Genomic DNA, 23,086 nt, shown 5'->3' with positions numbered 1-23,086 from the left:
TATAGAAATACTCTTGTTACAAGTAAAAGTCCAAAATAAAACATTTACTTGAGCAAAAGTACCAAAAGTATTGGCATAAAAATGAACTTAAAGTACCAAAAATAAAAGTACTAAAATGTTTGAAAATAGCAGATCTGCAAGCTCACAACGCGTCGCGATGCAACACATTGGACGCGTTGGGAGCTTGTAGATCGGCTATTTTCAGATAGCCAAGGTATAACATAGGGCTAAAGTGGTTAACGTATGTTTCATATTATCATCATTTATATCTGAGAAGTAACTAGTATCTAAAGTTTTCAAATAGTTGTAGTGGAGTAAAAAGTACAATATTTGCCTCTGAGATGTAGTGGAGTAAAAGTATAGACAACTGGAAAGTACAGTACTTGAGTAAATGTAGTTAGTTACTTTACACCACTGCCTTTCAGTGGACTTATTCTGGAAGGGGGGGGGGCAGGTATATCAGGGCTTGATGGGGACAGGCTCTACATGCCTTCATCCTTGTGGAGTTGATCCCTCCCCGGGTCTGGTTGTTATTAAGGAGGCTCTGCTAAAACATAACAGATGAACTCATGCACCAAGTATTAGAACAGTGACACTCAGAGGGAAAGAGAGATGTTTATCTTTCTTTCCACTGATCCCTAACCACTTAAGTCTTTTAGTATATACTTTGTCATACTAGCAATTGCGGGAAATATTCGATCCACAAGCTCACAGCGAGTCACAATGTGATGTGTTGTGAGCTTGTAGATCTAGTCTTGTCTTTTTTTTTAATGCCAGGATATTTTGAAATTGACATACTTATAATGACATAGGCCTACCCAAAAGTAGGGACATCATCAGGGTGGAAATGGTTAATAACATCCGTCCTATCTAAGAACAGTGGTGGAAAAAGAACTCAAATGTTTTACTTAAGTAAAAGTATCGATGCTTTAATGTAGAAGTACGCCTGTTACAAGTAAAAGTCCGGAATTCAAAATTTACTTCAGTAAAAGTACAAAAGTATTGGTATCAAAATGTACTAAAATGTACCAAAAGTAGAAAGTACTCATTATGCAGAATTCTCAAGTTTTCAAATATAATATAAGTATAAAATGTCTAAAAATCTTTTGAAAATAGCAGATCTACAAGCCTTGTAGATCGTCTATTTTCAAATGGCCGGAGAATGTATATAGGGCTGAAGTGGTTAATGTTTGTTTTGTAATAATAATCAAAATCTGCAAAGTAAATAAAGTTTTAAAATAATTGCAGTGGAGTAAAAGTACAATATTTGCCTCTGATATGTATTGTAGTAGAAATAAAAGTGAAGAAAATTGGAAATACTCTAGTAAGTACCTCAAAATTGTACTTAAGAACAGTACTTGAGTAAATGTACTTGTTACAGTACTTTACACCACTGTCAAAGAACATGGGGCCTTCACAGCGAGAAGAGAACGTGTTTTTCGATATCTCACACTGGAACAACACCTAATGTGAGATATATCTCACTCATGTTATCAAAGAACTGAGTGTTCTGTCACCTGGTCTGTCAGCTGCAGTCCAACGTGTCATTCAAACCATGCAGAATGATAGGCCATTTAGTGTTTGAACTTCAAACAAACGATAACTCTGCAAAAGGAGTGGAAAAGCTTGTTCAAAATATGGAAATATGCTTTCCCAAAAGCCCTTTACAGGCTAATCTGCATTTGAAAAGCATTTAATTGCGTGTATCGGCTAGCAAACTCGGTATTTAACTGTTCAGAATAAAACTAATGTATTTTTACATTCACCACATTTGTCCCAATTTTATGTAATTAATTTCATGAATATATTTGAATGTCTGAGCAGTGAATAATAGTAATCATAATTGAACCTTTATTAATCCCCGTAGGGAAATTCAAGTTTTCACTGTTCTTCTAATACACATGAATAGAATAGAAGAAGTTGAAAATATTCTTTGGCCTCATTCAAGAGATTTAAAAGGCCATTAGTGTACATTGCATTACATTTTTTTTATGCATTACAACATAATAAGAGATGATAGAAATGTAAAGGAAAAAAAACGTCTTTATTGGATTGTGATTTCACGGCATGTGAAATGTAGGCCACACTAATTGTAGTGGAGTAAAAGTATAATATTTGCCTCTGAGATGTAATGAAGTAAAAGTATTGAAAATTGGAAATACTCCAGTAAAGTAAAAAATACTTAACACATTCGGTGCCAGAATTTTATAATAACAGATTACGTTCGGTGCCAAAAAGCATGCGTGCATTTTGCACGATGGTCCTGGCTAACGGCTGGAACGATAACATCTTTACCGCGGGTCACACTGGCGGAGCGATCGCACATACAAAATGAGTCGTTTTCCCAAACGTAAAAAGTTTCAGAGTTATAGGGGTTTTAGAGAAGGAGATAGAACGGAAGGGATGGGGAGCCATGTTTTTGGCACGATGATCTTCTCAAATTCACAGTGGGTGATTCCAGAGCTGCTCCAGTGGAAAAAAAACGAAAAAAACAAAAAGACTGAAAACACAGTTCAGACCATGTTCGGCACCGAAGCGCTACTCTGTGAAAACACGGTTCAGACCGTGTTTGGCACCCGATGTGTTAAGTGCAGTACTTGAGTAAATGTACTTAGTTACTTTATATACCACTGGTGTTGTAGCGTGTGCCTGCTGATATCATTCTGAACATGTCCCTGCTTGTGTTTTGATGTGCACCCGCCTGGCTGCATGTGTTTGTGCGCCTCCTTTCTCCTCCTACAGACCGCTCCCCTGACATGGATAACTATTCCGAGGAGGACGATGACAGTTACTCGTCGGAGCAGGAAGCCAGCGATGACGCGGTGCACGGCCAGGTCGGTGACAACAGTATGCGTGTGTGTGTGTGTAAACGTGTGTGTGCATGCTCATGAATCTCGATGGGAAACTCTGCAGTTAAAGCCAAATAAAGATGCATGCAGTGGTGGGAAAAGTACTGACTTTTTTAAAAGTATCAATACCCACAATGTAGAAGTACTCTGTTACAAAGTAAAAGGCGTGTGTTCAAAATGTTACTTGAGTAAAAATACAAAAGTATTGGCATCAAAATATACTTAAAGTAAAAGTACTAAAATGTTTGAAAATAGCCGGACTTGTAGATAGGCTATTTTCAAATAGCCTATGTATATAATAGGGCTGAAGTGGTGTGTGTGTGTGTGTGTATGTGTGTCTTATAATTTATATCTGAAGATTTTAAAAAAAAAAAAAAAAGCAGAAATAGCTGATCTACAAGCTTACACCGCGTCACTTCATGTCGCGGTGTAAGCTTGTAGATCAGCTATTTCTGCTTTTGTATAAAAATCTAATATGTCAATCATTTCTTTGTATATTTCAGTTATTTGTCAAATCTGCCCTGTGCAATTTTTGATTACGAAGCCTAAAAGGCTTCATAATGTAACAATGTTCAACGCCAAACACACGATTAAATCATTAATTGCAATTATTTGAGTGACTCGATTCAAAACGAATCTTGATTCAAAACATAGGATTTCAGGATCTACTCCAGTCTGCTGGCATGAGAGCAGAGTACATTTATGTAGCTTTTATAATTGTAAAGGTTTTATCAACTGATAATAATGTAAACACACAAATAGGGATGTCCGATATTATCGGCCTCCCGATATTATCGGCCGATATTAGCATAAAAATTGATATCGGGAAAATATTGGTATCGGTTTTTGAAAAATTTTTTTTTTTTTTTTTTGCTTTATAAATAAGTTACAGGAGTTCTTACTGTATATGGTGTGTGTGATATGAAATTTGAGCTTACCCTAATCACAATAATCCCCGCATATATCGGTATCGGTTGATATCGGTATCGGTAATTAAGAGTTGGACAATATCGGTATATCGGTTATCGGTAAAAAAGCCAATATCGGACAACCCTACACAGAAAGGTAAATCCAAGATCCCCCCCCCCCCCAAAAAAGTGTTTTGAAAATCTTTTTTTTTTAAATGAGAATCGATTCTGAATCGTCCAACATTAGAATCGCGATTCGTATTCGAAACGATTTCTTTTCTGACACCTCCAATAGTGACGCTGCATTTCAGCGACACAAATATGCACACGGGTGGAAATGTCACTGCAATTCATGCAAATACGTACGTTAGTCACTTTGGTGGTGGTGGTGGTTGTTCCAGGATCTCTACGATGAGGATGACGAGGTCAGGAAGCCTAAGAAGGCACGGAGGAAAATGATCCGTACTACTTCTATGACCAGGGTGAGCTTGTTAACCTCCTCCGTACACCAGGGGTCTTCAACAGGGGGTCCAGGACCCCTAGGGGGGTCCTCAGAGTTACTACAGGGGGGGCCACCAAATCGTTGTGATAGGATTTTTTTTTTTTTTACATTAACCACTCGAACTCTAGCATCCCTTTTCTGAGGAGAACTTTAGCCAAAAGTAGCAGATCTACAAGCTCACAACGCCTCACACTGCGAGGCGTTGTGAGCTTGTAGATCGGCTATTTTTGGCAAAGAGGTATACTGTAGGGTGTAGAGGGAAAAAAGAGCAGACCAAGTAAAAACATTTTTTTAATCTGAAACACAATTTTATACAATATACTGTAGATGGGGTCCCTGCTTCATCTCTCTCTCAGCTAGGGGGGTCCTTTGCCTGGAAAAACGTTGAAGACCCCTGCCCGTACACTGTTTTTTATACACATAGTCAATCATTGACCTGTGAGAATAGCCGGAGAGCCTTGTGTTTGCATTGCAGAAGGCTTTTAAGGGGGAAGAGAGGGACCGTGTGTTCCATTTGTCCAGGCCATTAAGAGGATGTGGACGAGCATGTAAATGAATGTAATGTGTTCACCGGAGTGATTCTAATGGCTCTCTCACATGGACATGGCCTCTGAATGAGTAATCCAGTGGATGCTCAACTGGGAGAGAGGGGTTAAATTATGTCAAACCTATTTTCGTGTACATGAACATCGCTAATAACCCTTCCGGAAGTTTCTCTGTCATGGTAATATAACGCTCTACCCCCCCCCCCCCCTTCTTCTTTTCTCTTAACAGCAACCAAACTTCAAGCAGAAGTTTGTGGCCTTGCTGAAGAGGTTCAAGGTAACCGACGAGGTAAGTTGTGTGAATAATTATCTTTATGAATACATTATTAATCAGTATTTAAAAAAACCTTCACGGTGCACCTCGGCACCGCTTGATCAAAGGGAGGGGGGGTAAGTTTGAAGGTAACGCATTTTGTCAAGCGTATGCCGGACTGTATGAATATATGATAATATTATGATGCTCTCCACCTGTCTCCATGTGAGAAGCATCCGTTCGTTGTTAAAGTGCCCTCTGGACACCGGAATAGAGTCTCTCTCTCATCCTGGGCGAGTCTCCGCCCTATTGCCCATTCCCTATTGGCTCTGAACAGCATATTTCTACATCACTGCTAATGTGTTGAGAGAGAGAGAGAGAGAGCTAAGGCTGGAGGAGAATTGCCTGTAAAGAAATCATTGCCTCGGTGGATGTTGGGCGCATCGTTATTGGTGCAATGGCTGTATTTCCACTGTGGATGTGTGTGTGTGTGGTTCATACATTGCCATGAGAAGTGAATCTACGCGGTGAATCCATTATCGTTGTCATTCCTAACCGCTTAACCTAAATGTTAAAATGTGGGCTCATAAACTTCGAAGCTAATTCAGGGCCCCGTTTGAGCGTTTCCTCTCTGGAGTCCTGTTTTCCAGTGGCTGTTTTTCGATGAAAATGTCCTGCATAATGGCTTGGAATCAGGTCAACAGCAGCAGAAAGGCTATTTGCATCCATCTTGCTTCAATAAAACTGCAAATGAGCTGTTTAGGCCTAATCCAGTGAACAATATTTACCATATTACTGCATAATCTCTAGGATTAATTGGTAGTAGTAGTAGTAATAATACTAATGAACTCTATTTGTAGAACCACCTTTCATACAAAACATACAGCTTAAAAAGTGGTTCTCAACCAGTGGTCCAGGGACTACCAGTTGTCCTTGAAGGGGGTTCCAGGGGGTCCCCAGCAAAAAGGTGTTAATACATTTTCACCCCTTTATCCATATTGTATATACGTTGGCTATTCAAAAATAGCAGATATACAAGCTTGCAGCGCGTCACTTCGTGCAGCGCTGCAAGCTTGTACTGTATATCTGCTATTTTTTGAACATTTTTAGAAAAATCTTGAAAATGTTTGAAGAATTTTGTGGAATTTTCTATTTTCCCTTCTGGGGGTCCCCAGCTACAAAACATTTGATGGGGGGTCCGCGGCCAAATGTATATCAATTTAGGGTTGCTTGGCATGAAAAAGGTTGAAAACCACTCCATTACATTAAATAGATGAGAAAAAAATAAAACTATAGATTAAAAGGAGAAGCAAAGAAGAAAAAAAGTGCTTTGCATGAAAAAGAAAAGCTTTTTTGGTTTAAACATCACTTTTGTACATGTTCAGGTCAGATGCCAATTTCATCCAATCAGGAGAGAGAATCCATTTCATCAGCTTCAATTTTATAGTGTTCCTGTTCCGATTTTATGTGCTCCTTTTTTTTCTCCTGGGGAGCAGCGCAAGGGAATAGGGAAGTAAATATGATGCCAGTCTTTTCTCTAGTTCTCCCATCCTATCAGTATGAACTCCAGATGAGAGCTGTGTAAAACGAAAGAGGTAGAACGAGAGGAATGGAGAGCAGGAAGAGACTGAGTGTGTGTCTGTGTGGAAGGTGATCATTCATTGCTGAGATGTGGCAACACAATGCGTCATCATGGACGTCATGAGGCTGATGCTGGGTCCTTGTTGTGCTGTCATGTGGTGCTTTTTGCTGATGTTCGGTCTTTGTTGTTGTGTCTTCATGGTTGTTGTTGTCCTGGGATTGGGGTAAAGGTTGTTTTTGGGACAGGGGCTGTGGTGTGTAACAATGTAGAAGTAGGCCTGGCACAATTATTACGTATCGTCTGATGGCAATTATTTGAGATAATCGCACATTTCTGGCATAATTGTCATAATCGTCAATCATTTCCATGTTGAAAAATATTCATATATTTTCTAAATTTAAAAGAAACTAGTGGAAATAGCCGATCTACAAGCTCAAAACGCGTTGCGGTGCGACCCGTTTTTAGCTTCCTATTAATGTTTGTTTTTAAGTATAGAGTTAGAAAGTATAAGTTAATGTAAGTTATTTGTCATATCTTTCCTGTGCAACTTTTAGTTTACGAAGCCTAAAAGCCCAACAGAAATGTAATTTGTATTCCTAATTGACCATCGCAATCATTTGAGCGACGTTTAATCGCCAAGTAAAATTGCATAATCGTGACAGCCCTACAATGTAGAAGAGCACCAGAGTGCGGGTTGTGTTTGTTGGTTACAGAGGAGGAAAAATAAGATTGTCCATTTGTTAGTTTTACTCCAAACTTGTTTGGATGGTGGCCATCAGCTTTGAAGAAGTGTCTGTGTCTCCAGAACAGATTGAAACGGTCAGTGTTGTTCAGCCCTCTGTGGTTGCCAGGTTGAAGACAGCCATGTGTTTTAGCCAGAGAAGCCTGCTGCTAAACTTGTTTAGTTCTCTGTTAACTGTTGGTCCCCTGATGACGCAAGTAAATTAACAGTTTCATAAAGTCCTGTTTTAGCCGTTCTGATTGCTCTTTGTGAATATAATTTGCACCCACAAGATTACTTAACTTGGGTGCCAGGACAATATTCGATTGATGTTTTACAACCATTGTATGGAAGCAGCATTTTTTAATCATGTACATTATTATTAACTTAGTCTCCCACAATTGGAATATCAGGAGGTGTTTACCTCATGTTTCTTTATCTCTGGTGGGGGGGGGTTTCATCATGTTTTAGTCCAGCGTCTGTGTGGAGGGCTTTATCTCTGCTCACCATATTCTGCATTTTGTTTATTCCTGTGCCAATAATTTTTGGTGGGGGCTGTTTCTTGCTCACACAGATTAATTAATGCTTCAAACCCCATTCTGCACTCACAGCATTGGTGATGATTGTGGACTATGAATATTAACCCATTCACTCCGGGAACGCATACTGTGTCATTTTAGATTTCTTTGGCTATTCAAAAATAGCAGATCTACAAGCTCATAGCGCGGCACCGAGTGCCGCGCTATGAGCTTGTAGATCTGCTATTTTAGGAAAATTTGTGCAAATCTTTGAAAATCTTTTAAAGCAAACATTTGTAACTCAAATCTTTGCTTCTGGGTATTCTACAAATGTCTTCTAAATCTTTTTTGAAAAAACCTATGTCGCTATAATATCAGTGGTGCTCAAAACCAAAATTATATGTATTTGGCCACGGATTCCCATCTCAAAATATGTAGTTCCAGGGACCCCCATGAAGCAAAGATTTGAGTTACAAATGTTCGCTTTAAAAAATATACATATATTCAAAGATTTGCACACATTTTCACGATTTTCCAAAAATAGCAGATCTACAAGCTCACAGCGCGGCACTCGGTGCCGCGCTATGAGCTTGTATATCTGCTATTTTTGAATAGCCAAAGAAATCTAAAATGACACGGATGCGTCCCCCGGATTGAATGGTTTAACGGATGTTGTTGTGGAGTGGGAAGCGTTCGTTGGTCTGTGTCTGGCGAGGGAGCGCAGCTTTGGGCATTGCACCTTCTCTCTGCCAGCGGGCAGAAGGATTACATTCAGTTGGCTCAGCTCAGCTGGCTTTACTTGTGCTTGTCTGACTTGGACCAAGTTTTGAGAATGTTATGGTCTCTCAATCGAGGCTAGTCCTCCTTTCTGAGCCTGCCGAGTTGCACTGGGCTGCTTTGGTAGCTTAACCGATGTCAGACATCCGTAGCATGTCGTAATGTTCTCAACTCCATAGCTGAGTTTTAAGTACAACCTAAGTACTACTTAAAAGTTCAACTTTATTGTCACATCACAGATTTACAGGCGTAAAGAAGTGGGTAGAAACATAATTTTGTACAAGCTCCCAACATTTTGTTTGTCACAGGAAAGAGAAGAAGAAGAAGCATGAGCTCAGTTCAGAGCTCTTCCCAGGCTGGCAGAGGTAGAGTAGCGCCCAGGATTACAGCTTAGGCAATTGGCACTGGGTGGGAAAAAAAAGAAAGGAAAGAGAAGAAGAATAGAGACAGAACAAGGAAAACAGGTCAGATATTCAAACATGCCTGATAGAGTGAAATATATACCAATTCCATATATATGAGTAAAATATATGCGTACATACTATACATAGGGAGCATGGTTATATAAGAAATGGCAATTTAATGAGGTTGTTATAATCCTGATGGTCCACTTGTTAATAGTGTTCATAGATTAAGGAGTAGAGCAGGAAACGAATAATTCAATATAGAGCAGAGTGTTCTTCCAGCAGCAGAGATAAAGTAGTAGTCAAGTCTATAATTGGAATAATTGAATCATTTGTTCCCTGATATGGTTCATAACTTAAAAGATCAGCATGATGGCGATGGCTCCAGTTTAGTGTCTTTTGATGTCTTTGCTCCCATTTGATATCTTACTGGGAGTTTCAGACACAACACAAGGATCTGGGATTGATGCTTTTTTTTTGTCATCTCTTCAGCATAGTTAAATTCACCGTAAATGGTAAATGGTGCATTTATATAGCGCTTTTATCCAAAGCGCTTTACATAGATTGTGCATTACATTCACCCATTCACACACACATTCATTCATACACCGACGGCGGAGGAAACCCTGCAAGGCACCAACCTGCTCATCGGGAGCAATTAGAGGTTCATAGTCTTGCTCAAGGACACTAACTAACTCTGGGGGGAGCCCGGGATCGAACTGAGAACCTCGCGATTTGCCATCTGGCCGCTCTACCGGGCACTCTACCCATGAGCCACTGCCACCCCTTACTGTCTTGAGAAGCTTAACCTGGCATTAGAGACCAAAGGCCATTTGACCTGTGCTCGGCATGGATGGCTCTGGAAGCATCCCGGTGACACTGAATTGTCTTTTTATCATGTCCCCCCTGTCTCTTGTCTTAATACACGCCATTTGCGTCAAGGCAGGTCTGTGCAAACAAACAGCACTATAAATACTTTGTCCAGGAGGGGGAGAGGAGAGGTGGACAGACTGTGTTTATCTGCTGCCTGCCAGCTCCTCCTGCCTCCTCCTCACTGAGTGGCATTAATCACCTGATTAGTACACCAACACCGGGCTGCCTACAGTCCCTCTGTGATGAACAGCACCAACAACACTCAGCACCTCCTCAATGCTCTCCTCCTATAGCCACCTCCCTGTACAGTAACTCACTCGCCTTTTAACCCATTAAAGGAGAGATCCAGTCATATTAGGTGTTTGCTTTGATGTGTCGCTAATCACTCACCAGTCACCAACATACCAGGGGCAGCTGTCCATTGTTGTCCATTGTGGAGACCCCTTCCACTGGCATAATGGATTACTGTGTAACAACGAAAATCGCCTATTTTAGCAACTCCAAAGTTCGTTTTTTCATTATGCAAGTGTCCTGACACTCAAACATGCACTGAATGTCCCTTATGAGCTGCCGTTCATTCAGAACGACATGGAGCTGGTTGCTTGTTTCTCTCACAGAATCTGGCAACACCGAGGACTAGCTTCCACGATTAGCGACACATCAAAGCAAACACCTAATATGACTGGGTCTCTCCTTTAAGGCCTGAGGTTTTCTGAAAAATGTATGTTGCTCAGTGGTTCTCAAACCTTTTCATGTCAAGGACCCCCGAGATGATCCGACCCCCATCAGAAAATATTTTGTTCCAGGGACCACCTAGAAGCAAAGATTTGAGTTAAAAATGTTTTCAAAAATAGCAGATCTACAAGCTCATTGCGCAAAAATAGCAGATATACAAGCTCTGCTATTTTTGAATGTCAGGACACCTCCCTATTCAGCGTGTGTTCCATTTTACTGACCGTTCCTCCTCATTACAGAATAAGTGAAGTGTTTGTTTTCATTGGGGGTGTGACAGGTCCTGGACTCTGACCCGGTGGACCAGACCCAGGAGGTGGAGGAGGACCTGGACCTGCTCTACGACAGCCTGGAGGTCTACAACCAGAGCGACAGTGGGCCAGAGATGGAGGACAACGAGAGTGTCCTCAGCACGCCCAAGCCAAAACTCAAGTATGTTGTACCACCACCCCTTGATCTCGTACATATCAGTGTTAATTTCGTTGACTAAAACTATGACGAAAAAAGTTCGTCGACTGCCTTTTTTCACTGACGAAGAATAGATAAAAACGAAATAAAAACTAAGCTATGATGACTAAAACTATGACTAAGTATATGTGTAATTTCGTCAGCAAATAAAAACTAGACTAGAATGTTAGTGAGGGACGAGTGGAGAAGAGATCCAGTAGAACTAAAAGACAAGTCATTTTATGTTTGGTTGCGCTCGGGTGTTGCACTCTGAAAATAGCAGATCTACAAGCTCACAACGCGTCGCGCTGCGACGCGTTGTGAGCTTGTAGATCGGCTATTTTCAGCATGCAAAAGTGTGAAATCAGCCATTACGACGCCATCAAGGCATCGCCAAAATACGTTTTAGTCGACTAAATCAACTGTAGATTTAGTCGACTATAATCTTATGATATTTAGTCGACTAAAACTAGACAAAAACTAAAACATTTCAGATTACTAAAATATGACTAAAACTAAATGGAATTTTATTCAAAAGACTATGACTAAAACTGAAGCAAAATTTGCTGTCAAAATCAACACTGGTACATCTGAAGGTTGATGCAAGGTTGATGCATAGGCTGAATTATACTTCAATGGAAAACACCCCCCCCCCCCCCCCAAAAGATCTACAAGCTCATAGTGCAGCACTGCTATTTTTGCAATCTGCAATTTTTTAATAGCCAAAGGAATCTTAAAATGACATGTCTTAATGGATTAAAAGTGAGGTTTTAAATGTGCTTTTCACATTTTCCAATACACACGGGATCTGTCATAACCAAGCCAAGATGAGCAACGATGTAGATCAGGGTTATGTCATTGGAGTTAATGAGTGGGCGCCATTTAATGCATTTTCTGACATAAATTGGAACGACGGACGTTAAACGTTGTTAAAACTGGGTGTAAGTAATTTAAGGGTTTAGAAAAAAAAGGAAAACTGCATTGGCAGAACCAATCCAAAGTGTTTCTTGGCTTATGCAACAAATCCTCCTCCACCAAGCACTACCCTTTTATAGGTATTTGCATACATACTAGGGTTGGTAAATTAATATTCGAATTTCGAATATTCCTCGAATATGGGGGAAATATGTATATTCGAATATGAAAATTAATATTCGAATTGTTATTATTATTTTTCATGTTTATTTGACAAGAACAATACAAAAAACAATGTATTATTGGATCCAAGCACTTGATACATTGTTTTGTTTTTTTTATCTTTAAAAAAAATGTAATAATAGTAATATTCGAATATATTCGAATATTATATCTGCCAATTTTTAAGACCATCATATTTAACATCTTTCAAGTTTTGCTTAACATTAAAAACATCTTAACACTCTGCCCTCAGGCCGTTCTTTGAAGGGATGTCCCACTCCAGCTCGCAGACGGAGATCGGAAGCGTTCACAGCCAAAAGAGCCAACAAAGAGAACTGTCCTGCCCTGTAAGTTCATCCTGATATAACTCTTACAATTATGTACTCTTGTGTTAGCACACTCTGTCTTATCATCTATCCTCTCTGACAGCCCTTACAGATAGCACTGACCTTCAAACAGCTGATCTATAATAAACTCTGCATGGCTAATGTAATAACATAACGTCCACTGAGGTCGAAGGCATCAGGCGGCCCGTATTCTTATGCCCCATAACCAGTGGTTTTCAACCCTTTGCATATCACGGTCCATTATTTATTCGGCATTTGAGCCACAGACCATACAGTACCATCATTTGATGAGATTTTGCCCCTAAGACTTAGAGAATATGTTGTTATCGTTGGATAAGATTTTGTCCACAATTCCATGCTGTATTGATGTTGGTACCAATAGGAGAGATATTCAGACAAACGTTGATCAAATATAACAATTCTTTAATTAAGTAATGCAGATGTTTAACAATAATTTAACTCTTGAGAGCGTAAAATGAAACCAAATGGACCCGTAAGGGTCCATTTGGTTTCATTTTACGCTCTCAAGTGTTAAAGATCTATAAGGGTCCATTTTGTTACCAACTCTCCATCGTTTAGCTGGGGACCACCTGGAACCATCTCAAGGACTACTGGTGGTTGAGAACTTCTGCCCTAAACAGACTGAAACTATCTGTGCAGCCATACAGTTGTGAGACCATATTTAGGACAAGGATGAAAAACTCCACACAATAGAGCACCGAAGTCTGATGTAATTTACGCATCCTGGGTCGCGTTTTTTTCCCCCATTCTGAATTCCCATAGACGTGTTTAATGTCGCGTCAAATAAGAACTGTGTTCCAAAAATAAACAAATGATATGATGTTTGACTCGTATGGATATGAAGCATCAACTGACGGTGATAAAACTCTAATGTTACTGCCACCAAAGTAGTTAAATCTTTGCCAGAAACAGACTGTATCAAATATTATTGACTGACTACCGTAAACGATATACAGATCCACCTCCCTGACAATATCGCATAGACAGTTTGTTTATTTTTGGACCACAATTCTTATATGAGACGATTCTAAGATGACCCAATTATTATTTTCTGAATTAAATTATGAATTAATGATACATCACTACAATTACTAGTTGGGTTTTATAGGGTATTGACACACAAAATGAACCCCCGGTGCGTGCACACACACACACACACACACACACACACACACACACACACACACACACACACACACACACACACACACACACTGCAACTGCACTTCCAGGCCCAGAAGGAAGGATGGAGAGTGCAATTGTATTTTGTTTGACATTTATGGTTCGTTGGAAAGAACGGGAACAAAGAGAGAACAAAGAGGGAGATGGAGAGTCTTGATGACCAGAGGGAGACGGAGTATTTATAAATATCTCGGGAGTTTCATTTCAACCGGCATTACTTACAGCCGTGGGGCCTTTTTCTGTCTCCAGTATACCGCCACGTGTCACTCAATGAATGTCTCCATCTCGAAATAACACACTCTTTAAGACGGCACAAAGGAATGTGTTTTTTGATCAAATCCTCATTTACAGAAACACTTAGCTGGATATGTTTGAATCAACCAAAGTGCAAAGGCATCAGACTATTCTCGTGTATATTTGAGCAGAGAGTTGGTTGCCTTAGTGAAAAAATCAGGGGTCATCAATATGTCCATACACAGACAAATGTGTCCGTGGCAAAGACTTGGTCTTGCCTGTGGCAAATTTTAGATTTTCTTTTTTACACACCATTATAATGTTCTTATTTTGATCGTAAGACCCAATTACTGAATGTCAAGTCTCCAGGTTTTCTTCAGGATATGCATGACACTGATTTACTACAACACCATGGGACATTAGGAGTCCAACTAGTACTAGTGGTTCTCAAATGTTTTATCTGCCCCCTTAACTCTGTTTTTTTACATTTTTACACTCTCAGAGTTACAATGAGAGTTATGGTCATTCAGGGCTAGCTATGTGTTTCTGGTAATACTATTGTCCGCTCATTTTGTATGTCCGTGGCAAAAACAATATTTTGACAAAAATGTCCACCACAAGAAGCCTGGAAAAAATATATACAGTATATGTGTGCATCATCAGAGAGTGAGCGGACATCAAAGTGTAGGCAGGTTGTCAGGTACCCTGCTTTGAGATAGTTGTACCTGCCACCTCTGCCACTGTCACCGAGCCACTTGTGTGAGTCAGTCTGGACTTCTGCACAGATGGAGTGTAGAACTTCATCTGGGACTGTCACATTTTGTGGCTTTTATAGCACCACACAGTGGTAAAGGTTGTGTCTGTGTGTGTGTGTGTGTGTGTGTGTGTGTGTGTGTGTGTGTGTGTGTGTGTGTGTGTGTGTGTGTGTGTGTGTGTGTGTGTGTGTGTGTGTGTGTGTGTGTGTGTGTGTGTGTGTGTGTGTTCCCCTTCCAGATGGGAGAGTTTCTGTCCGTAGACAGATGTAAAGTGCAAGGGGCCAGGTATCAAGATGACAGCGTTGCAGACACACCTGTTGGGGTATGTTTTTTTTTGCAAGGATGTCATCATTTTTACAACGTACATACATCCATCTCATGTTTCTCAATTTCTTTTCTTTTTGTTCACTCCTCACCATACATGGGCAAGTGGCGGCCCGGGGGCCACACATGCGGCCCTCACCGCTTTTATTACCTCAGTCTATATTGATAGTTTAATTACTTTTTTTTTAATGTCCAATGTATTTGTATTTAGGTTCATACAGTTAACTTTATAAGCATAACTAAATGCATTTTAAATTTTATTTAAAAAAATACTTTTCAGGATTCCAATTCCAAAATAGCAAAAATAGCTGATCTACAAGCTCAAAACGCGTCGCATTGCGACGTGTTTTGAGCTTGCAGATCTGCTATTTTTGCAAAAAAGAATTGTTGCTATTTTTTGTTTGACATACTAGAATGACTAAGTATGGCATTAATTTACAAAAAAAGCAAAAATATGGAGATAAGATGTGTGGCCCCCTGGAGTGTGAGTGGAAATATAGTGGCCCTCTCCATCATCACCAAAGTTGCATCACCCCTGAATCTCACTATCATTTTCCATTCTTATTTTTCGTCATTCCCTCTCCACGGCATGATTTTAGTTTTTGGGTTAATACCCCCAAACCCCAACCCCAGCTTGAGAAAGCAAAACAAACACAAGCACACAAGCCATCCATTATGGAGGAGTTAGACCAGATAACAGAGAGGCGAGAGAGAAATAAAAGAGACAAGTGTCTGGTGGTTGTTCCCTTCAAGCTGTTACCTAGTATCCCTGGTTCCCCTCTAGCCGACATGCTGGCCTGATATGCTCCGCTAACCCAGTTTAAATTGAATAGCAGAGCAGTAGTCGTGTTTCCCTGCCCACCTGCTGTAGGTCTTTATTCTTCAGACTCTACAACTCGGTCAAGCTGCACACAACGTTGTAAGCTTGTAAATCAGCTATTTCTGCAATTTTTTACATGTATAAAATGTAAATACAGATCAAATATGTTAACAATTTGTTTGTTTTTACCGCTATGGCGCTGGGTGCCATTAACGTGTTTGACGTGTTTTTGAAAAAATAGTAAAAACATGTTCAGAACCCAAGATATCATCATCTGAAGATGTGCAGCTCCATCCACTCTTTGTTTAACTTAGAACTGAAAAAGGCTGTACAGTATCTCGCTTCCTAAGCACTTTTTGTTTTCTGTGAAAAAAACTCTGGCACTTTTCAGAATCAATTCTGAAATAATTCTGGCAATCCTGGCACTCAATGAGTTAAGTTATTTTTCATATCTGATTTTTATTTTATTCATATGTTCCAATATTCAACACCAAACACACAATTAAATCGTTAATCGCAATTATTTTAATGACAATTAATCAGCCCTACTCCCATCATCCAGTTCTCGTAAAGTGATGCGTGGGTTTTGCAATGGCCCATGTACAGTACAAACCCACAGTTAAAAGAAAAGCCTGGTGAAGAGGAATTGAATTGATGTAGATTAATGGGAGATGACGCTGCTGTGCTGTGTGGTCATAGCGATTGCGATCGCCATTGCCCTCTGCAGTGTGTGTTATAGGTTATCTTTTGTTTCTGCTTGGCTTTTAGGAGGCGGAGATGGATGACGGCATAACGGCACCCGGGGAGGTGAACAGCAGCTGGGATGTCAGCACAGAGCGGCTGGCCGGCACCGTGGGTAAACTCTGCAAGACAGAGTCCCAGAACCACATGTCTCCCAGGTAACAACGCTGCCCTTAATACACATACAGTACACAGTAACATCCTACGACTATTGACCCGTAAAGGTCCATTGGTTATAGTTTGTACCCTCTCGGAGTTAAAGGGATAGTTCACCCACTTTTTTTTCTATCGATTAGTCACCCCATGGAGACTTGAATTCATGGATATTTCTTTGTTTTTGTCGCATTCCTAAGCCAATAAGCAGCAGTTCCGGTAGGAGACACAAAGGAGACTCTTTGTGTCTCCTACCGGAACCGCTGCCAGTCATCAAATTATTGGCTTAGGAATGCGACAAAAACATATGATATATTATTAAACATATATACAGTCTCCATGGGGTGACTAAGCGATAGAAAAAAAGTCATTTTGGGGGTGAACTATCCCTTTAAATTAACAATGTAGAGAGAATGTTTAATCATATCATATGTATTAAAAAGGAGACGCTGAAGTGGAATATTTGACTTAGCTCAGAAGCTACTGCAGTAGCTTCTAAGTTTACCTTACGTGTGTCTTGAGTTCCTGACTTCCTGTGTGTTTGTACGTTATTCTCCCACTTAGCAAAGCAGAGAACAAGCTCCAGCGACGGCCCCGCAGCACGTCCATGAAGGACCGGCAGAACTCCAAGGCCCAGAACGACAGGACCAGCAGCATGGACAGCGAGTGCTCCCCAGAATCACGGCTCATAGCACAGGTACCATCATCACAGCCAGCACCGTGTTCAAATAACACGCCCCAGTCTTCTAACATGAATGAATAAATGAATAGTTTATTTCGGTCTTAACCCATTCAGACCCATGCTGCTGGACAGAGCACTCGCTGTCCAGCAGCATGGACAGCGAGTGCTCCCCAGAATCACGGCTCATAGCACAGGTACAGGTACCATCATCACAGCCAGCACCGTGTTCAAATAACACGCCCCAGTCTTCTAACATGAATGAATAAATGAATAGTTTATTTCGGTCTTAACCCATTCAGCCTGAATGGCTTAACCCATTCAGACCCATTATTAAAAAAATGTTTTCACGTTTTTTCAAAAAATAGCAGATCTACAAGCTCATAGCGCGGCACTCGGTGCCGCGCTATGAGCTTGTAGATCTGCCACAGACGCGTCCCCGGTCTTAATGGGTTAAGCCGTGTAGAGAGTTGGTCACAAACATTACTGTGGAGACTTGAATTCATGGATATTTTTTTAGTTTTTGTCGCATTCCTAAGCCAATAATTTGGTGGCCAGCGGACCGGTAGGCAGCGGTTCCGGTAGGAGACACAAAGGAGACTCTTTGTGTATCCTACCGGAACCACTGCCTACCGGTCATCAAATTATTGGCGTAGGAATGCGAAAAATATCCATGAATTCAAGTCTCCATGGAGTGACGAATCGATAGAAAAAAAGTCATTTTGGGGGTGAACTATCCCTTTAAGTCAGATTTTCACATGGCCTTCTCACAATAGAATGATGGTTTCCGTGTTAAAAATCTGAGCAGTTGCCCTTTTAAGGGAGACCGAAGTGTAAACACAGTATTTTTTCCATAGGGCATTACACAGACTAACATACTGATACAAATATTATTGTAAAGTAAATCCCCCAGAGGTTACAGATGACACACGGTACCTGTTTGCTCTCTCCAGCACTCCCCTGTTTGTGTCAGATAGAAATACACAGGCCTGTGTGTGCGCCATTCAGTGTTGATTTTGACAGAACATTTCATTTAGTTTAAGTCATATTTTAGTCACCTGAAATGTTTTAGTCTAGTTTTAGTCCACTAAATATCAAAAGATTTTAGTCGACTAAATCTACAGTTGATTTAGTCGACTAAAATGTATTTTGTTGGTAACGTAATGGCTGATTTTACACTTGGTTGCATGTTGAAAATAGCCAATCTACAAGCCCACAACGCGTCGCTCTGCGACGCGTAGTGAGCTTGTAGATCTGCTATTTTCAGACCGCAACGCCCGAACGCAACCAAACATAAAATGACTTGTCTTTTAATTCTACTGGATATTTTCTCCACTCGTCCCTCACTAACATTTTAGTCTAGTTTTTATTTGTTGACGAAATTGTCAATATATTTAGTCTAGTTTCAGTCTTTATAACTTAGTTTTTAATTAGTTTTTATTTCGTTTTAGTCAGTGAAAAAAGGTAGTCGATGAACAGTTTCCGTCATAGTTTTAGTCGACGAAATCAACACTGGTGTCATTCACATTACTTTTCCCCTTACTTTTAGGCAGACAAGGACACTTCATCAGGATGTCCTGACGTGAACGTCCTTGTCTGTCCTAAACATTGACAAATAAAGCAGAGGGGAGTCTGCGGTTTATTTTTTGACAAAGTCTAAGGGGATTGACTCCCAGCAGCACAAAGCTCTTTTTTTAGAGCGTCCATGTTGATCTCACCTTCACGCCGTTCACATTACTGTGTGTGTGATTCTGACCGACTCTGAAGGTTCCCAGGAAGTCTGTGTATGACCAGCTGAACCAGATCCTCATCTCTGACGAACGCTTGCCAGAGAGCATCATCCTCATTAACACCATGGAATGGCAAGGACAGGTACGTCGTGTGTATTTTTGAGCGGTGCAACCGCTCCTATAAGAGGGTTTAGGACCCATCCGTAGTGAAAGTTTTTCTTTCCGTCGGGAAAATGTGTCTTTCGCTGTGACGCCATGCTGTGGAAAACACGCCCATAGGCTAAGCTTCGCAGACACGCTGTGATTGGCTAGCGAGACACATGATGAAATTAACTTCAAACTTCGCAGACGCGCTGTTATTGGCTAGCGAGACGCATGATGAAATGAATAATAATGTAAAAAATGTAAGCACGTCACTTCGCAGGACGTGCTGTGATTGGCTACCGAGATGCATGATGAAATTAATAACTCATAAACATCACCGCTCACTGGGTGTGATTTTTAATATGACTCGACTCTTTCAAGTCCCCATCGTCACTGAGGCACATCGATGCTTGTTTGTAATGCCACCAGTCCTTTTTAGCGGTGCCAACCGCTCTATATCTGACTTTGTCCGTGTGTCTGTCCGGGTGTCCGGGTGTCCGGACACCCGGACATTCTTATTGGCTGGGCTATAAACAAATATTGATGACAACATCAATACGGGGCTCATCAAAGGCACCGCTTCCTTCACACAGGGTGTGATTTTTTACGTATGTAGGGATTATAAATGTCTTAAACTCTTTACCAATTATGCTCTTATTATACTACTAAACACAAAGTGAACACTTGACATTTGCTCCACCATTAGTGGGGATTTATTTAAGTCATGTTGTAATTGCAGTATGTAGCGGAGGTGCTGCATGAACAGGGCCAGCCCATCGTGTCCACCTGCTCTGCTGCCGACGTGCAGGCTGCTTTCAACACTATCGTCACCCGGATCCAGAGATTGTGAGTCACGCACACACGCGTGTGCGCGCACACACACACACACACACACACACACACACACACACACACACACACACACACACACACACACACACACACACACACACACAGACACAGACATGCACACACACACACACAGCAATATAATACAGCATAGCCTACATAGTCAGAATGTAACATACATATTAAAGGTCATTACACACTCGTCCCGAATAATTAAAAGACGCTTTTTCGCTTCGCTTTTTCGCTCCATGGAAGCTTGCGTTGACTTTATAAGGTTTTTAAAAAAAACGTATTATTCGCATGAAAAAATCGCCTCCGCTGTGTAAGGAGCTTAAAGGTCCTTACACACCGGGCGACACCGGCGAAAATAGCGAATATACGCAAAATTCGGACTCGTTCCGAATAATTAAAAGACGCTTTTTCGCTTCGCTTTTTCGCTTTTTCGCTCCATGTACGGAGCCATTGACTTTATAAGGTTTTAAAAAAAAACGCATTATTCGCACGAAAAAATCGCCCCGGTGTGTAACAACCTTTACAGTTGGATTTTAAAACAATTTATTTACATAACTAGAAAAAGTGCTCCTCGGAGCACAGGTCTCCGCCAGGTCAGAAATCGGACTCATGGTGGCGCTATAACAGGCCCATGTGAAAAGTTTGGGGCAGAGGTTCGGAATTGGCATCCAGGGAGTGTGTGTGTGCAAAGTTTTCGTTTCGATCAGGCCAACGGTGCAGGAGATTAGCTGTTCACAGACAGAAGGACGGACGGACGGACAGGGTGCAAAACATACTCTCTCGCCATGCCTTTAGGCCTGGCGGAGACAATAAACATCTAGCTATTTGTACTCATGGTCAAATATGGTCTGATCGTCTACAGAGAATTCAGGAAGTTTGAGAGAATTTTTAAATGGAAAAAGTGTAGGAACCCTGCACGTGCACACAGCAGTTAGTGTATTTGAAGTTACTGTTCAACATCTAACTGTGTTCTTCAAAAGAATCATCAAACACTTTGATTTATTTAACCCATTAAGACCTGGAACGCATCTGTGTCACTTTAGATTTCTTTGGCTATTCAAAAATAGCAGATATACAAGCTCATAGCGCGGCACCGAGTGCCGCGCTATGAGCTTGTAGATCTGCTATTTTTGAAAAATCTTGAATTTTTCTTTTTTTGATTTTTTCCCAAAAAAGGTTAGGATTTAGATTTTTTTAAAGAATCGCCTCATGTCTTAATGGGTTATTCTCTGAATGTCTTGCCAGGCAGTCAGTCAGTCACATCTGCAAGAGTGCTGCCTGTCCTTGACTCCCTTCTCTCAACGTTTATCCTTGTCTCAGTGAAGGCCTTGCATTTCAGCCCCTCCTCCTCCCTCATATCCGTCTCCTCGTCCTCAGTACATCATGTCAGTGGGAGAAGGTGTTGCCTCAGTCCACTGTCTCTCTCCTCTCCTCTGCTCTGTCAAACCCATCTCCTGTTTCTTTGTAATCTGGCTGAACAGCGAGACTTCCTCCTCTCTCGCACCTGCCCCTCACTCGACCTGTCTGCTCTGTCTGGGGGGGGCTCGTGTCCCGCAGAGCGTTGCACACTCCTGAAGTCGATACGCCCCCTGCCTGCATGCCTGCTTCGGCTGGCTGCAGCATATACTCGCTCGAGACAGACGCGCTGCCCTGTCTGTCTCCCACGATTTTGAAACGCTTCCGCCCGCCTACCCGTCTGTCCTTCAGAAGCTCAGGAGAATGAGTCATTTGCCCACTTCCATTTTTCACCTTGTGTGGTCGTGTAAATAACTCCTACTGGATACTAAATTAGTCAAAGTCTGTCTAGCTACAGTGGCTGCTTTGCAGAAATGAATGAAATATCTTCTATGATATTTTGAAACATCTTCTATGATATTTTGAAATATCTTCTATGATTTATTGAAAATACATTTTTGGTGTATGTGGACGCTGTCGGGATTGGTCAAATACCCATCCAGCTTGAAGACCGGATAACCGCTTCCTTGTCTCGACTTTTACCGGGTAGCTTTGGAAGATTGTGGAAGAGATGGGTTGGCTTGAGAGACATAAACAGCATAAACCTCTCACACTGAAAAATCCGTATTTTCTCTCTCTCTCTCTCTCTCTCTCTCTCTCTCTCTCTCTCTCTGTGTTGATTTCGTCGACTAAAACTGTGATGAAAAATGAGCTCAGTTCTAGGCTCTCCCCAGGCTGGCAGAGGGAGAGTAGCGCCCAGGATTACATGGGCAATTTGCACTGGGTGAAAAAAATGGGTTACAAAATCGTGGGATAAAAATTAAAAAAATGTAAAAATGGACACTGCTCTCTCATTCTTTCTATGACACAAATGCACAATCACATGCAACATGTTGAGTCTCTTACGCTCTCATCACCCTTTTTACAGCTGTAACTGCAACGCACAGACCCCACCCACGATCAAGGTGGCGGTGGCGGGGGACCAGAGCTACCTGAGCACCATCCTGAGGTTCTTCGTGGAGCAGCTGGCCAACAAGACGCCCGACTGGCTCAGCTACATCCGCTTTCTGGTCATCCCCATAGGTAGGTCAATAAGCTGGTGGGATGGAAATATACAGTAGGACCACCACCTACCGTCATGTTATGGACTGAACTCCATGTTTTGTGTTTGTTGATAGTGGGCATGCTTTATCTAATCTAAACTGCCTTAATTGCACAATGCAACAACGTATTCATTGTACCTTTGTGTTTGTATACAGTATGTTCTCCAGAAGTCTGAATGGAGATTTAAAAACTATCACTTCTATTTATTTTGCCATAAATACTGCTGTTGCTGCTGTGACTCCCTAATATCCCTCCGAGCACCAATAAAGGCTTGTCTTGTTTTATCTG

The 23,086-nt window shown here is 41.2% G+C and overlaps 2 protein-coding genes across 4 annotated transcripts in view; one reads left to right on the top strand and one right to left on the bottom strand.

Moving 5' to 3' along the window:
* The window catches only part of mertka (c-mer proto-oncogene tyrosine kinase a), a 412,118-nt gene that overhangs the window by 253,019 nt on the left and 136,013 nt on the right, over nucleotides 1-23,086 (bottom strand). The gene's annotated exons all lie outside the window — the stretch shown is intronic.
* LOC311059257 (phosphofurin acidic cluster sorting protein 2) overlaps nucleotides 1-23,086 on the top strand; it is a 96,946-nt gene that overhangs the window by 58,040 nt on the left and 15,820 nt on the right. For 2 of the 3 annotated variants that reach the window (XM_084077001.1, XM_084077000.1), the window contains exons 6-16: nucleotides 2,743-2,834; nucleotides 4,159-4,239; nucleotides 5,034-5,093; nucleotides 10,945-11,096; nucleotides 12,502-12,595; nucleotides 15,026-15,109; nucleotides 16,700-16,830; nucleotides 17,390-17,522; nucleotides 19,272-19,376; nucleotides 20,118-20,224; nucleotides 22,623-22,777. In XM_084077001.1, the coding sequence (XP_083933127.1) occupies nucleotides 2,743-2,834; nucleotides 4,159-4,239; nucleotides 5,034-5,093; nucleotides 10,945-11,096; nucleotides 12,502-12,595; nucleotides 15,026-15,109; nucleotides 16,700-16,830; nucleotides 17,390-17,522; nucleotides 19,272-19,376; nucleotides 20,118-20,224; nucleotides 22,623-22,777 (1,194 nt within the window). The remainder of the gene's footprint in view (nucleotides 1-2,742; nucleotides 2,835-4,158; nucleotides 4,240-5,033; nucleotides 5,094-10,944; nucleotides 11,097-12,501; nucleotides 12,596-15,025; nucleotides 15,110-16,699; nucleotides 16,831-17,389; nucleotides 17,523-19,271; nucleotides 19,377-20,117; nucleotides 20,225-22,622; nucleotides 22,778-23,086) is intronic. The other variant, XM_084077002.1, reaches the window with a different exon arrangement.

This window comes from Gymnoscopelus microlampas, assembly GCF_963454915.1.
Source record: "Gymnoscopelus microlampas genome assembly, chromosome: 13".
In the NCBI taxonomy this organism is placed as follows: Eukaryota; Metazoa; Chordata; class Actinopteri; order Myctophiformes; family Myctophidae; genus Gymnoscopelus; species Gymnoscopelus microlampas.
Note: the sequence above shows the minus strand (reverse complement) of the source record. Positions and strands in the feature narration are given on the sequence as shown.